This window comes from Oncorhynchus masou, unplaced genomic scaffold (genome assembly GCF_036934945.1).
Source record: "Oncorhynchus masou masou isolate Uvic2021 unplaced genomic scaffold, UVic_Omas_1.1 unplaced_scaffold_1645, whole genome shotgun sequence".
In the NCBI taxonomy this organism is placed as follows: Eukaryota; Metazoa; Chordata; class Actinopteri; order Salmoniformes; family Salmonidae; genus Oncorhynchus; species Oncorhynchus masou.
In genome coordinates, this window is record NW_027006561.1 from 63888 (window position 1) to 78925 (window position 15038).

The 15038-nt window shown below is 46.5% G+C and overlaps 1 protein-coding gene across 2 annotated transcripts in view; it reads left to right on the forward strand.

Moving 5' to 3' along the window:
• The first annotated feature begins 616 nt into the window (after positions 1 to 616).
• Positions 617 to 15038, forward strand: part of LOC135531562 (probable E3 ubiquitin-protein ligase makorin-1) — a 30378-nt gene continuing 15956 nt past the window's right edge. For both annotated transcript variants that reach the window (XR_010454036.1, XM_064959570.1), the window contains exons 1-2: positions 617 to 904; positions 1845 to 1979. Coding sequence is in view for 1 of the 2 variants with exons in the window: in XM_064959570.1 (XP_064815642.1) it covers positions 837 to 904; positions 1845 to 1979 (203 nt within the window). In the remaining variant the exon portion in view is untranslated. The remainder of the gene's footprint in view (positions 905 to 1844; positions 1980 to 15038) is intronic.

Sequence of the window (15038 nt, forward strand, 5' to 3'; positions counted from 1 at the left end):
AAGATGTGATGTTGCATTTGCATAACAGCATATCTGTTCTGCCAGTTTATTATGACCTCATAATGTGAATCAAAGATTTTTACAACTGACCCAAGATATGCCAGCCTGTCGTTTCCGATGGGAACAAATTAGTCATAGTGGGCGGAACAAGCAAGCAGGGAGCAGATCCTAGCTAGCTCGATCCTATTGGTACGTTCATTATTTGCATATTTCCGTTAGGGGATGCCCACGTTCCTAAACAACAAAACATTTTACAACTTTGGCAACGGGTAAAATCAACAAAAATGTGTCCACTCCGTTTGTAACAAATTCTTGTTTGGGGAACAGAAGACTGTATTGAGATCAAATTATTCATAGATGAGAATTTACATAATCTCGGTCAAAAAGTCGAGTGGGATATATAAAATGAATCGCCCTCGATCTTCTCCACTGCCGTCCACTGGGCTTCTTCTCATCCCCATATTTGACCCAACCAGATGCTTCACATTTATACATCCGGTAAAATATCTGGCTCATTGTTCTATCTGTGTTTAGATTATTTGATTGATTTGCCTGAAATATCCTGCTGCTCTGGTGTGCCCTCTGGCGGTAGGTCGGTGCATGGGCTTCATTACAGGTCACACGCAGAGAAACAGCAGCAGCGTCGATTTTCCGAAGATCCCCGATTCGGAGCTCGACTTTCCGGAAGATCCGGGTACTCGGCTTCATTACATTACAGGTCACATGAAGAGAAACAGCAGCAGCAGCAGCAGCGTCGATTTTCCGAAGATTCCCGATTCGGAGATCGACTTTCCGGGAAGATCCGGGTACTGGGCTTCAACCTCAACATAACAGCAATGGCGGAGGCAGCAGCTTCAGCGGCTCCAGCAATACCAGGAGCCTGGACTAAACACGTCACCTGCAGGTAACGACAAGACCCGGGGATCAATTTAGCATCACTATGTTGATGTTGTTCATGGTTTGTAACCAAGACGCCGGGGGTTTTGGCCGTTTGTTAAGCGACTTTACAACGCCGTCTTTTGTGCTCCGGCAGCAAGCCCAGCTGTGTTTTGTTGTGATACAGGCAGCCGATGGTAAAACTGGTTCGTCCTGCAGTTGAGACATTATTAACTAGAGAGATATTCCCCCATGCGATTCAACGTGAAACATAGTAACATCCGCAATGGCAACACAACAGGAAAACGCATGGAGGACCAGCGGCAAACAGACACTGAATTCAATATAATTAAACCATTTTATGATTGTAATATGATAATATTTATCAGCCAAACACTGAAATGATTCCGGGGGGTGTAAATATGGTTGGATATTTCGCAGAGCTCGCATTCCTCGACCAAAGATGAAATGCGGTAGAGACAACCAGCTAACTCGCTAGAATTATATAAGCCAGTGTTTACTTTGTTATCTAATGTTAATTACACTCTGAACGTGGTCATCAACGCCAGTTCTGTAATAGTGCTACTGTGTTTACTAGCTATCCACTGGTCTTTGAATTCCGCTGGATATTAGTTGTCGTTACCCCAATGGAGTATTGAGTCAAAGCTCCTGAAATATTTGTATCATTTAGGCCTTTATTTTGTCGCAAGTGATTAAAAAAATAATAATATTGATAACAGGAAGAATTGTTTTTAGTCTTCATATTCCCACAGTAACGTTTTACAGCGAGCATCATCGTTTGGTTCAAAAGCTACATTCAGGCTGTTTGTTTGAACACCTCTGTTGTAATCGACGTGAAATAACTTTTAACAGACATTTTCAATTTTGTCTTTCCATTTCGCAGGTATTTCAACAGAGCAAATTTCAAATCATTTGTGTGACTTTTTTGTCTTTGGTTTAATTCGCAGGTATTTCATGCATGGGCTTTGCAAAGAAGGCATCAACTGTCGATATTCCCATGATCTCAACACCAGTCAACCAGCTGCAGCTATGATTTGCAAGTTCTTTCAGAAAGGAAACTGTGTGTTCGGCGACCGATGCAGGTAAACCTTATTTAAAGTTTAATATGTTCCTTGTATGTGGTGGGCCATAGCAAGCCCCAATGTAGGTGGTGGGCCATAGCAAGCTGCCTGGTAGGTGGTGGGCCATAGCAAGCTGCCTTGTAGGTGGTGGGCCATAGCAAGCTGCCTTGTAGGTGGTGGGCCATAGCAAGCTATCTGCTTTAGTTTTTGAGATTATAGAACTCTGAGTGATTTGGTGCTTTTTGAGGTCGGGTCAGATATTTACATGAAATTGCGTTACAATTATTTTAGAGCTTTTCATGGAAATTCCAAATCCCAAAAGAGTGAACATTCAATTGCCAAAACATTACAAATATTCCATTGTCTCTAAGTTCCACATTGGGTAGACATCAATGAAATTATAAATATTTCAGTTTTGGATATTACTTAGCTTTCTTGAATGACTTATTTTTCATTCCTTAAAGTAGCCTGATCACCTCATCTCTGTTCAGGCAGTAGCAGCCAGCCAGGCCATCTAACTTTGTCCTGCCCACACTGTACTGCCTGTACTCATTCTACTTCGCTAGCCTGCCCACACTGCACTTCCTGTAGTCTGTAGTCATTCTACTTAGCTAGCCTGCCCACACTGTACTGTCTGTACTCATTCTACTTAGCTAGCCTGCCCACACTGCACTGCCTGTAGTCTGTAGTCATTCTACTTAGCTAGCCTGCCCACACTGCACTGCCTGTAGTCTGTACTCATTCTACTTAGCTAGCCTGCCCACACTGTACTGCCTGTAGTCTGTACTCATTCTACTTAGCTAGCCTGCCCACACTGTACTGTCTGTAGTCTGTACTCATTCTACTTAGCTAGCCTGCCCACACTGTACTGCCTGTAGTCTGTAGTCATTCTACTTAGCTAGCCTGCCCACACTGCACTGTCTGTACTCATTCTACTTAGCTAGCCTGCCCACACTGCACTTCCTGTAGTCTACTCATTCTACTTAGCTAGCCTGCCCACACTGTACTGTCTGTACTCATTTTACTTAGCTAGCCTGCCCACACTGCACTTCCTGTAGTCTACTCATTCTACTTAGCTAGCCTGCCCACACTGCACTGCCTGTAGTCTGTACTCATTCTACTTAGCTAGCCTGCCCACACTGTACTGTCTGTACTCATTTTACTTAGCTAGCCTGCCCACACTGCACTGCCTGTAGTCTGTAGTCATTCTACTTAGCTAGCCTGCCCACACTGCACTGCCTGTAGTCTGTACTCATTCTACTTAGCTAGCCTGCCCACACTGTACTGTCTGTACTCATTCTACTTAGCTAGCCTGCCCACACTGCACTGCCTGTAGTCTGTAGTCATTCTACTTAGCTAGCCTGCCCACACTGCACTGCCTGTAGTCTACTCATTCTACTTAGCTAGCCTGCCCACACTGCACTTCCTGTAGTCTGTAGTCATTCTACTTAGCTAGCCTGCCCACACTGTACTGCCTGTAGTCTGTACTCATTCTACTTAGCTAGCCTGCCCACACTGTACTGTCTGTACTCATTCTACTTAGCTAGCCTGCCCACACTGTACTGCCTGTAGTCTGTACTCATTCTACTTAGCTAGCCTGCCCACACTGCACTGTGTCTAGTCTGTACTCATTCTACTTAGCTAGCCTGCCCAAGTATGGCTGCAGAGCTGTCTAAAACTCACTGTACTAGTTCTTCATAGTAGATGAGGTATACTTTCACAAACTGTCTCTGTCCCTGTCGTTGTTGTGTGAGTTTCTCTCTTATGTGCTCTGAGTGTATCTATGCCCAACGTAGCAGGCGTAGAAAGTGTATCCGTCCAAAGATCTGTTAACATTGATGAGATGCTCATGTCCCCGGCCCTAACAATGGCAGTCATTGTCCCAAAGGCAGGAAGGCAAGCTGACAAGCTTAGATCCAAAATAAGCCCATAGAAAGTCGTTGTACTAATTTTTCTAAGAGTAAAACATCTCGCTTTCGCCTCTTTCTCTCTGATCACTCTCTGAGTCGGACAAAAAAAATGGCGCAATGAATTATGGTCATTGTAGGTAATTACCACATTTCTGCGCTAAACTAGGTTGAATATTTGCTTAATTAATGAAATCTACCACTTCCTACATCGTTCCTAACTTAATTTGAGAGAAATCTGGGAAATCATTTGATTTCTTTCTAGAGAAACTGCGTGTTGGGCTCACAAACACCAGAACGAAATGGAATTCAAGTCATTGAATCAATGTCGGTCAATTTGTTTAAAAAATAAATAAATAATGAAAAAACCTAATGTTGGTTAACCACTCAGCACTACTGTGGAGGGAGGAGCTTGTTTTTACATTTTGTGTATATTTATTTATTCTGAACAAATTTCTGATTGGCAAAGTCAATTTTTGCAAATTATTTCAAAGTACTTAAGTTTGCTAGCTGGACAGGCAAACGCCGTGGAGTACTAAACTGTAAACCAATCAGAACTTGTGTACTCCCCATGGTACTACGTCTGCCAATCACGGAAGGTGGTATAGAGGTCCTGGATGTCAGGGAGCTTTGCCCCAGTGATGTACTGGGCTGTATACACTACCCTCTGACACCGCCTGGTATAGAGGTCCTGGATGGCAGGAAGCTCGGCCCCAGTGATGTACTGGGCTGTATACACTACCCTCTGACACCGCCTGGTATCGAGGTCCTGGATGGCAGGGAGCTCTGCCCCAGTGATGTACTGGGCCGTACGCACTACCCTCTGACACCGCCTGGTATAGAGGTCCTGGATGGCAGGAAGCTCTGCCCCAGTGATGTACTGGGCTGTATACACTACCCTCTGACACCGCCTGGTATAGAGGTCCTGGATGGCAGGAAGCTCGGCCCCAGTGATGTACTGGGCTGTATACACTACCCTCTGACACCGCCTGGTATCGAGGTCCTGGATGGCAGGGAGCTCTGCCCCAGTGATGTACTGGGCCGTACGCACTACCCTCTGACACCGCCTGGTATAGAGGTCCTGGATGGCAGGAAGCTCTGCCCCAGTGATGTACTGGGCTGTATACACTACCCTCTGACACCGCCTGGTATAGAGGTCCTGGATGGCAGGAAGCTCGGCCCCAGTGATGTACTGGGCCGTACGCACTACCCTCTGACACCGCCTGGTATAGAGGTCCTGGATGGCAGGAAGCTCTGCCCCAGTGATGTACTGGGCTGTATACACTACCCTCTGACACTGCCTGGTATAGAGGTCCTGGATGGCAGGAAGCTCTGCCCCAGTGATGTACTGGGCTGTATACACTACCCTCTGACACCGCCTGGTATCGAGGTCCTGGATGGCAGGGAGCTCTGTCCCAGTGATGTACTGGGCTGTATACACTACCCTCTGACACCGCCTGGTATCGAGGTCCTGGATGGCAGGAAGCTCGGCCCCAGTGATGTACTGGGCTGTATACACTACCCTCTGACACTGCCTGGTATAGAGGTCCTGGATGGCAGGGAGCTTGGCCCCAGTGATGTACTGGACTGTATACACTACCCTCTGTAGCTCCTTGCGGTCGGATGCCAAGTATGATAAAGACCGTTCATATTGCATTCTGCATACTTCAAGTGCACTCAAACAGATATCTTATTTCAGTCTTTGGGAGCTTCAGTTAACACACCGACAGCCGATCAAAGGCTGTGTTTACATCTTAGATGCAGGCCATTGGCTGCAGGATACAGTATGTTTAGTATTGACGGCAGTAGGATACATTAGGTTTAGTATTGACGGATACAGTATGTTTAGCATTGACTGAGACGGCAGTAGGATACAGTATGTTTAGTATTGACGGATACAGTATGTTTTAGTATTGACTGAGACGGCAGTAGGATACAGTATGTTTAGTATTGACGGATACAGTATGTTTTAGTATTGACTGAGACGGCAGTAGGATACATTAGGTTTAGTATTGACGGATACAGTATGTTTAGCATTGACTGAGACGGCAGTAGGATACAGTATGTTTAGTATTGACGGATACAGTATGTTTTAGTATTGACTGAGACGGCAGTAGGATACAGTATGTTTAGTATTGACTGAGACGGCAGTAGGATACAGTAGGTTTAGTATTGACGGAGACAGTATGTTTTAGTATTGACTGAGACGGCAGTAGGATACAGTATGTTTAGTATTGACTGATACAGTATGTTTAGTATTGACTGAGACTGCAGTAGGATACAGTAGGTTTAGTATTGACTGAGACGGCAGTAGGATACAGTATGTTTAGTATTGACTGATACAGTATGTTTAGTATTGACTGAGACTGCAGTAGGATACAGTAGGTTTAGTATTGACTGAGACGGCAGTAGGATACAGTATGTTTAGTATTGACTGAGACGGCAGTAGGATACAGTATGTTTAGTATTGACTGAGACGGCAGTAGGATACAGTATGTTTAGTATTGACTGAGACTGCAGTAGGATACAGTATGTTTTAGTATTGACTGATACGGCAGTAGGATACAGTAGGTTTAGTATTGACGGATACAGTATGTTTTAGTATTGACTGAGACGGCAGTAGGATACAGTAGGTTTAGTATTGACGGATACAGTATGTTTTAGTATTGACTGAGACGGCAGTAGGATACAGTATGTTTTAGTATTGACGGAGACAGTATGTTTTAGTATTGACTGATACGGCAGTAGGATACAGTAGGTTTAGTATTGACGGATACAGTATGTTTAGTATTGACTGATACGGCAGTAGGATACAGTAGGTTTAGTATTGACGGATACAGTATGTTTTAGTATTGACTGAGACGGCAGTAGGATACAGTAGGTTTAGTATTGACGGAGACAGTATGTTTTAGTATTGACGGATACAGTAGGTTTAGTATTGACTGAGACGGCAGTAGGATACAGTATGTTTTAGTATTGACGGAGACGGTATGTTTTAGTATTGACTGTGACTGGTCAGTCAGCTTTTCTTCTGAGAACCGTTAGCAGGCTATATAGTGGAATTCTCTTCTGGGGAATCATCTGACACCTAAGAACGCAACGCCACGAAACACCGCAGCGGTTTCCTCATGTCAACATGTTGTTCACGTTGCTTGCATGCACATGCCCATACCGGGGATCAGGCTAGAGATCATTAAGGGCCCTGGTAATGGGACAACATCTGCCGTCATACCAGCCTCCTGATGGAGACATGGATTACCCAGAGCACACTGCGCCTCCAGCTGCTGTTTCTTCATCTGCCTATGTTTTCTCTCGTCGTCCGAGAGCATCTGGGTCATGGCGGTTTTGGCACAGGGCTACTCGTTTCTCCTAAGTGGAGATTCTCTCACCTGTCCATCTCCTCATTTTAAATGCTGTCACTTGTCCTCTGAAGCGTAACATTATCTATCTCCCACCTGAGGGGTATAGCAGGAAGCAATATAGAGCGACTTAGAAAACCTTCCCAGCTTCAGTGACCTTCACATTCCAGGTCAGGCAAGCAGGCGACGGTGTGAAGCAGGCGACGGTGTGAAGCAGGCGACGGTGTGAAGCAGGCGACGGTGTGAAGCAGGCGACGGTGTGAAGCAGGCTCTTAGAAGTGGCGTCTTTATTATCGGTGCTGTTATCTTTGGTGTGCTTATCTTATCCATGCACAGGCGCTTCTTTTCCTACACCTTTTCCGATATTAAGTCATGCAAAAGTGGTACATTGCATGAAGTTTTAAAATGTGTTGTGTCATTACTAAATGTGTAATGTTATATATTATACATGACTAACACCCCAAAAAAATCACTCATAAAATTTTTTAAATATTTAATCAGTCATCTTCCTCAAATTAAGGGGATGCAATCTTTGCAAGCGGGAGGTAATTAGATTTTAATTGGTTCTCAACTCGCGGGTCAGTCATTTTGTTCAGGGTAAGTGGAGTTAGCCGTGTGTTAACCTGCCCCAGAGCAGGTTCGTTCTGAAGAACTCGTTGCCATAGAAACGCACTAGGCTAAAATTTCAGCCACTTTTGTATGACCAGTTATCCCGAGTTGAACTCAGTCGCCTCGCTAACTCCTCAAACCTGCTTCGTAGGATACCCCTCTGGTGCTCTTGGAGAGTTCCTCAATGAGCTTGACATCTTGAGGAGCTCATTTCCTGACGATGGCTCACCACTCATCGTACTTGGTAACTTCAACCCTCCCGACGGCTGACTTCAATTGATTTCTCTCCCCCGCTTTCTTTCCAGTCCTTTCCTCTTTCCCAGTCACCCTTTCCCAGTCACCCTTTCCCAGTCACCTCCCACTCACAAGGCAATAAGCTTGACCTCATCTTCACTAGAGGCTGATCGCCTGCCAAACCCATTGCACCCCCCCCTACTACTCTCCTCTCCATCTCTCCCCCAGCCACTACCCATATGGTCATGCTATGCCGCATTCTTCGCCCCCTCTCTCTCTCCCACTACTCTCTCCTCTTCTCTCCTATCCTCTCTTCCTTCTGCTAAATGCTTCTCCCTCTTGTCTCCTGACTCTGCCTCTTCGGCCCTACTCTCTTCTTTGTTAGACTCTCTGTCCCCTTTCTTCCTGGCCCGACCTCCTGGCTGAGTGACTCGCTGAGCGGAAATGGAGGGAAATGTAACTTCTGGAGGGCCTATCATCCTTCCACTCTACTTTCTCCTCCTCTGTTTGCGCTGCTGAAGCTGCTTTTTATCACTCTACATTTCAAGCTTCTTCCTTCAACCCTGAAACTCTTCTCCACTTTCTCCTCCCTCTCTGTGGAGGACTTTGTCAACCACTTTGAAACAAAATGGTTGACTACATCCGCTCCTCATTCACTCAGCCTATGGAGTCCAGTGGTCCCACTCACATACATCTCCCCTCCTCAAGAAACCAACACTCGACGTCTATTACGTCAAACTACAGACCGTTATTCTTTTCTTTCCAAAACGCTTGAAGGGGGGGTCTTCTCTGACCAACTCTCTCGTTATCTCTCTCAGAACGATCTTCTTGACCCTAACCAGTCAGGCTTCAAGACGGGTCCCTCAACCGAGACTGCTCTTCTCTCTGTCACAGAGGTTCTCTGCTCTGCCAAAGCTGACTCCCTCTCTCTCTCTCCTCTGTTCTCATCCTCCTAAATCTATCTGCTGCCTTCGACACCGTGAACCATCCGATCCAACTTTCTACCTTTTTAGAGGGTTCTGCATTTCAGACTTTGCACCCTCCTGGATTGCGTCCTTCCCGGCAAGCCGCTCCTACCAGGTGATGTTGAGTGGATTTGAATCTGCACCACTTACTAGTGGTGTCCCCCAGGGCTTGGTTCTAGGCCCTCTCTTTTCTCTTCAAGTCACTTGGCTCTGTCATCCTCACATGGCCTCTCCTATCATTGCTAAGCGGATGACACTCAACTACTTTTATCCTCCCCTCCCCCCCTTCTGACACCCAGGTGGCGACGCGCATCTCTGCGTGCCTGGCAGACATCTCAGCTTCGATGTCGGCCCACCACTTGAACCTCGACAAAACAGAGCTGCTCTTCCTCTCTCCCGGGGAAGGTCTGCTCACTCCAAGACCCCCTGAAATGTATCCAGAGCGCCGCAGTCGCCTGGTGTTCAAACCTTCTCCCATGTCGCCACGCTCCTCCGTACACTCCACTGGTTTCCAGTCGTATCTCGCATCTTCAAGACCCTGGTGCTCGCCTATGGAGCAGCAAGGGGAACCTCACCTTCAGGCTCAAACCCTACATCCCAACGCAAGCACTCCATTCCGCCACCTCTGTGCTCTCCCACCCATAGAGGAGTGCAGCACCCTCTCAACCCAGTCAAATCTCTTCTCTGTCCTGGCACCCCAATGGTGGAACAAGCCCCCCCCCCCCTAAAGTCAGGACAGTGGGGTAAATGGGATGTGTTGTTGTCCCTCCTAGCTATCTGGAGATGAATGTACTGACTATGACTGGTCCACCTAGCTATCTGGAGATGAATGCAATAACTGTAAGTCTCTCTAGATAAGAGTGTCTGCTAAATGACTGACATGTAAAACATTAGCCTGGTCCCAGATGGAAAACATTAGCCCGGTCCCAGATGGAAAACATTAGCCCGGTCCCAGATGGAAAACATTAGCCTGGTCCCAGATGGAAAACATTAGCCTGGTCCCAGATGGATAACATTAGCCTGGTCCCAGATGGAAAACATTAGCCCGGTCCCAGATGGAAAACATTAGCCCGGTCCCAGATGGAAAACATTAGCCCGGTCCCAGATGGAAAACATTAGCCCGGTCCCAGATGGAAAACATTAGCCCGGTCCCAGATGGAAAACATTAGCCCGGTCCCAGATGGAAAACATTAGCCCGGTCCCAGATGGAAAACATTAGCCCGGTCCCAGATGGAAAACATTAGCCCGGTCCCAGATGGAAAACATTAGCACGGTCCCAGATGGAAAACATTAGCCTGGTCCCAGATGGAAAACATTAGCCTGGTCCCAGATGGATAACATTAGCCCGGTCCCAGATGGAAAACATTAGCCCGGTCCCAGATGGAAAACATTAGCCCGGTCCCAGATGGAAAACATTAGCCTGGTCCCAGATGGAAAACATTAGCCCGGTCCCAGATGGATAACATTAGCCCGGTCCCAGATGGAAAACATTAGCCCGGTCCCAGATGGAAAACATTAGCCCGGTCCCAGATGTAAAACATTAGCCCGGTCCCAGATGTAAAACATTAGCCCGGTCCCAGATGGAAAACATTAGCCCGGTCCCAGATGGAAAACATTAGCCCGGTCCCAGATGGAAAACATTAGCCCGGTCCCAGATGGAAAACATTAGCCTGGTCCCAGATGTTTGAGGTCTTGCCAACTCCTATGGTTTGTCATTACAATGACCGTTGGAGTGGGCAAGATTGTCCAAACCGCCCAGGCTCGCTAGGTCAACATGACAATTACCCAACAACTCAGAACACTCCAAATCAAACACCCATATTTACATTGTGTTCTGAGGAAGTCAGACTGCCCTACAATGTCTCTTACTGTGTAAATAATCTTGGGTTGTAATTCTATCCGGTGTTGTTGTGTTACTCCTAGGAATGTTTGCCCAAGCAAGGCCTTTCATGGTGTTATCTGTTTTAAAAACAAAATGGCCGGCTGGGAAATGGGCTTGAGACTGAAATGGCGCCGAGTAGACATGTTTTAATTGTGCCGAGTTGAGACACTCCTTTGAGGAGTCGTATGTATTATGTGAAGTGAGAGTTTTGTAATGGGCTAGCAGGTACGAGTAAACATTTTTAAATGGACTACTATTTGCGTTTTTTTTTAAATATATTTTTTTAACAATAGGCTAAACCAATGATATCCAGGAGCCACGATGCAGATATATATATATATATATATGACTCCTCATTGAGTCTTTAAACCAGAACACGAGTTCAACCAGTTAATTCAGACAGCGTCTCTCTCTCTCCTATTGGTCTGCTTTTAGCAGCATCCCCATAGTAACCATCCCATAGTTACCGCTGCTAGCATGCTCCCAGGTCAACTGTCTGTTTACAGAATTTGTCTGTGTCCCCAAAAAGGCTCCCCCTTTCCCTATTTAGTGCACTACTTTTGACCCAGGGCCCTTATCAAATGTAGTGCTCTATATCGGGGATAAGGGTGCTATTTGGGATGCACTCAATTTGCTTTTGTTAGCCGTCTAGCCGAGATGGTAATAACAAGGATTTGCATAGTCCATACATAGGCTGCTGACTCTGTGAGCATTTGCCTTCTAGCTTTCCCACTGAGATGGCTTAGACCAGAACCGGTGTAGCATTGACCTGATGTTATGTAACTAGACCTAAAGGAGGACTTGAACATGTGTAGCATTGACCTGTTGGTATGTAACTAGACCTAAAGGAGGACTTGAACATGTGTAGCATTGACCTGATGTTATGTAACTAGACCTGAAGGAGGACTTGAACATGTGTAGCATTGACATGTTGGTATGTAACTAGACCTAAAGGAGGACTTGAACATGTGTAGCATTGACCTGATGTTATGTAACTAGACCTGAAGGAGGACTTGAACATGTGTAGCATTGACCTGATGTTGTTATGTAACTAGACCTAAAGGAGGACTTGAACATGTGTAGCATTGACCTGATGGTATGTAACTAGACCTAAAGGAGGACTTGAACATGTGTAGCATTGACCTGATGGTATGTAACTAGACCTAAAGGAGGACTTGAACATGTGTAGCATTGACCTGTTGGTATGTAACTAGACCTGAAGGAGGACTTGAACATGTGTAGCATTGACCTGTTGGTATGTAACTAGACCTGAAGGAGGACTTGAACATGTGTAGCATTGACCTGATGTTATGTAACTAGACCTAAAGGAGGACTTGAACATGTGTAGCATTGACCTGATGGTATGTAACTAGACCTAAAGGAGGACTTGAACATGTGTAGCATTGACCTGATGGTATGTAACTAGACCTAAAGGTGGACTTGAACATGTGTAGCATTGACCTGTTGGTATGTAACTAGACCTAAAGGAGGACTTGAACATGTGTAGCATTGACCTGTTGGTATGTAACTAGACCTAAAGGAGGACTTGAACATGTGTAGCATTGACCTGATGGTATGTAACTAGACCTAAAGGTGGACTTGAACATGTGTAGCATTGATCTGTTGGTATGTAACTAGACCTAAAGGAGGACTTGAACATGTGTAGCATTGACCTGATGGTATGTAACTAGACCTAAAGGAGGACTTGAACATGTGTAGCATTGACCTGATGGTATGTAACTAGACCTAAAGGAGGACTTGAACATGTGTAGCATTGACCTGTTGGTATGTAACTAAACCTAAAGATGAGATGCTAATAACAAGGATACGTACGACCCTGCCTCACACAGGAAGCGGCGCAGGTCCTAATCCAGGCACTTGTCATCTCCCGTCTGGATTACTGCAACTCGCTGTTGGCTGGGCTCCCTGCCTGTGCCATTAAACCCCTACAACTCATCCAGAACGCCGCAGCCCGTCTGGTGCTCAACCTTCCCAAGTTCTCTCACGTCACCCCGCTCCTCCGCTCTCTCCACTGGCTTCCAGTTGAAGCTCGCATCCGCTACAAGACCATGGTGCTTGCCTACGGAGCTGTGAGGGGAACGGCACCGCAGTACCTCCAGGCTCTGATCAGGCCCTACACCCAAACAAGGGCACTGCGTTCATCCACCTCTGGCCTGCTCGCCTCCCTACCACTGAGGAAGTACAGTTCCCGCTCAGCCCAGTCAAAACTGTTCGCTGCTCTGGCCCCCCAATGGTGGAACAAACTCCCTCACGACGCCAGGACAGCGGAGTCAATCACCACCTTCCGGAGACACCTGAAACCCCACCTCTTCAAGGAATACCTAGGATAGGATAAAGTAATCCTTCTCACCCCCCCTTAAATGATTTAGATGCACTATTGTAAAGTGGCTGTTCCACTGGATGTCAGAAGGTGAATTCACCAATTTGTAAGTCGCTCTGGATAAGAGCGTCTGCCAAATGACTTAAATGTAATGTAAATGTAAAGGAGGACTTGAACATGTGTAGCATTGACCTGATGTTGGTATGAAGGAACATTCCTCAGTCAGTCCATATGTTGTTATTCTATAGGGGGGTGGAGGAGGGAGGAAGGTCCATATGTTGGGGATGTATCAGCCCTCATTATTCCATAGGGGGGCGAGAGGAGGGAGGAAGAAGAGTTAGGGGGAGTTAGGGGGGGTGGAGGAGGGAGGAAGGTCCATATGTTGGGGATGTATCAGCCCTCATTATTCCATAGGGGGGCGAGAGGAGGGAGGAAGAAGAGTTAGGGGGGAGTTAGGAGGAAGAGGGGGGCTAGAGGAGGGAGGAAGGTCCATATGATGGATGTATCAGCTCTCATTATTCTATAGGATGGATGGAGAGAACTGCAGGGCAGGATGGAGAGAGAGAACTGCAGGGCAGGATGGGAGAGAGAACTGCAGGGCAGGATGGGAGAGAGAACTGCAGGGCAGGATGGGAGAGAGAACTGCAGGGCAGGATGGGAGAGAGAACTGCAGGGCAGGATGGGAGAGAGAACTGCAGGGCAGGATGGGAGAGAGAACTGCAGGGCAGGATGGGAGAGAGAACTGCAGGGCAGGATGGGAGAGAGAACTGCAGGGCAGGATGGGAGAGAGAACTGCAGGGCAGGATGGGAGAGAGAACTGCAGGGCAGGATGGAGAGAGAACTGCAGGGCAGGATGGTAATTGCATAACAGTGTCTCTCTTTGCTGTTCTCTTTGACTGCCCTCCTCCCCTGTTGGTTCGTGTGATTCCACGGCTCTTAAGTCATTTTATTAATGCGTTCCTCATCCCCCTCCGGTCTCTCCACCCGCCCCCCCGGTCCTTGCTCCCACCATCTGCACCTCTTGTTTGCCCAATGCTTGAGTTTGTCTGTAAGGCCAGGGTGGCTAGCAGCAGCAGTAGTAGAGACGGTCTGGGTCTCTAAGTAGACTAGTAGAAACCTAGACCCAGTCCCCAGAGGTCTTCAGCTGTAGTCTAAACCGAGGCCCAGTCCCCAGAGGGACATCTTGACTCTTCATAGCAGTGGTCTGTACGCTCTCTGTTTTTAACGTTGACATCTTGACTCTTCATAACAGTGGTCTGTACTCTCTGTTTTTAACGTTGACATCTTGACTCTTCCTTCATAGCAGTGGTCTGTACTCTCTCTGTTTTTAATGTTGACATCTTGACTCTTCATAACAGTGGTCTGTACTCTCTGTTTTTAATGCTGACATCTTGACTCTTCCTTCATAGCAGTGGTCTGTACTCTCTCTGTTTTTAATGTTGACATCTTGACTCTTCATAGCAGTGGTCTGTACTCTCTCTGTTTTTAATGTTGACCTCTTGACTCTTCATAACAGTGGTCTGTACTCTCTGTTTTTAATGCTGACATCTTGACTCTTCCTTCATAGCAGTGGTCTGTACTCTCTCTGTTTTTAATGTTGACATCTTGACTCTTCAGAGCAGTGGGCTGTACTCTCTCTGTTTTTAATGTTGACATCTTGACTCTTCATAGCAGTGGTCTGTACTCTCTCTGTTTTTAATGTTGACATCTTGACTCTTCCTTCATAGCAGTGGTCTGTACTCTCTCTGTTTTTAATGCTGACATCTTGACTCTTCATAGCAGT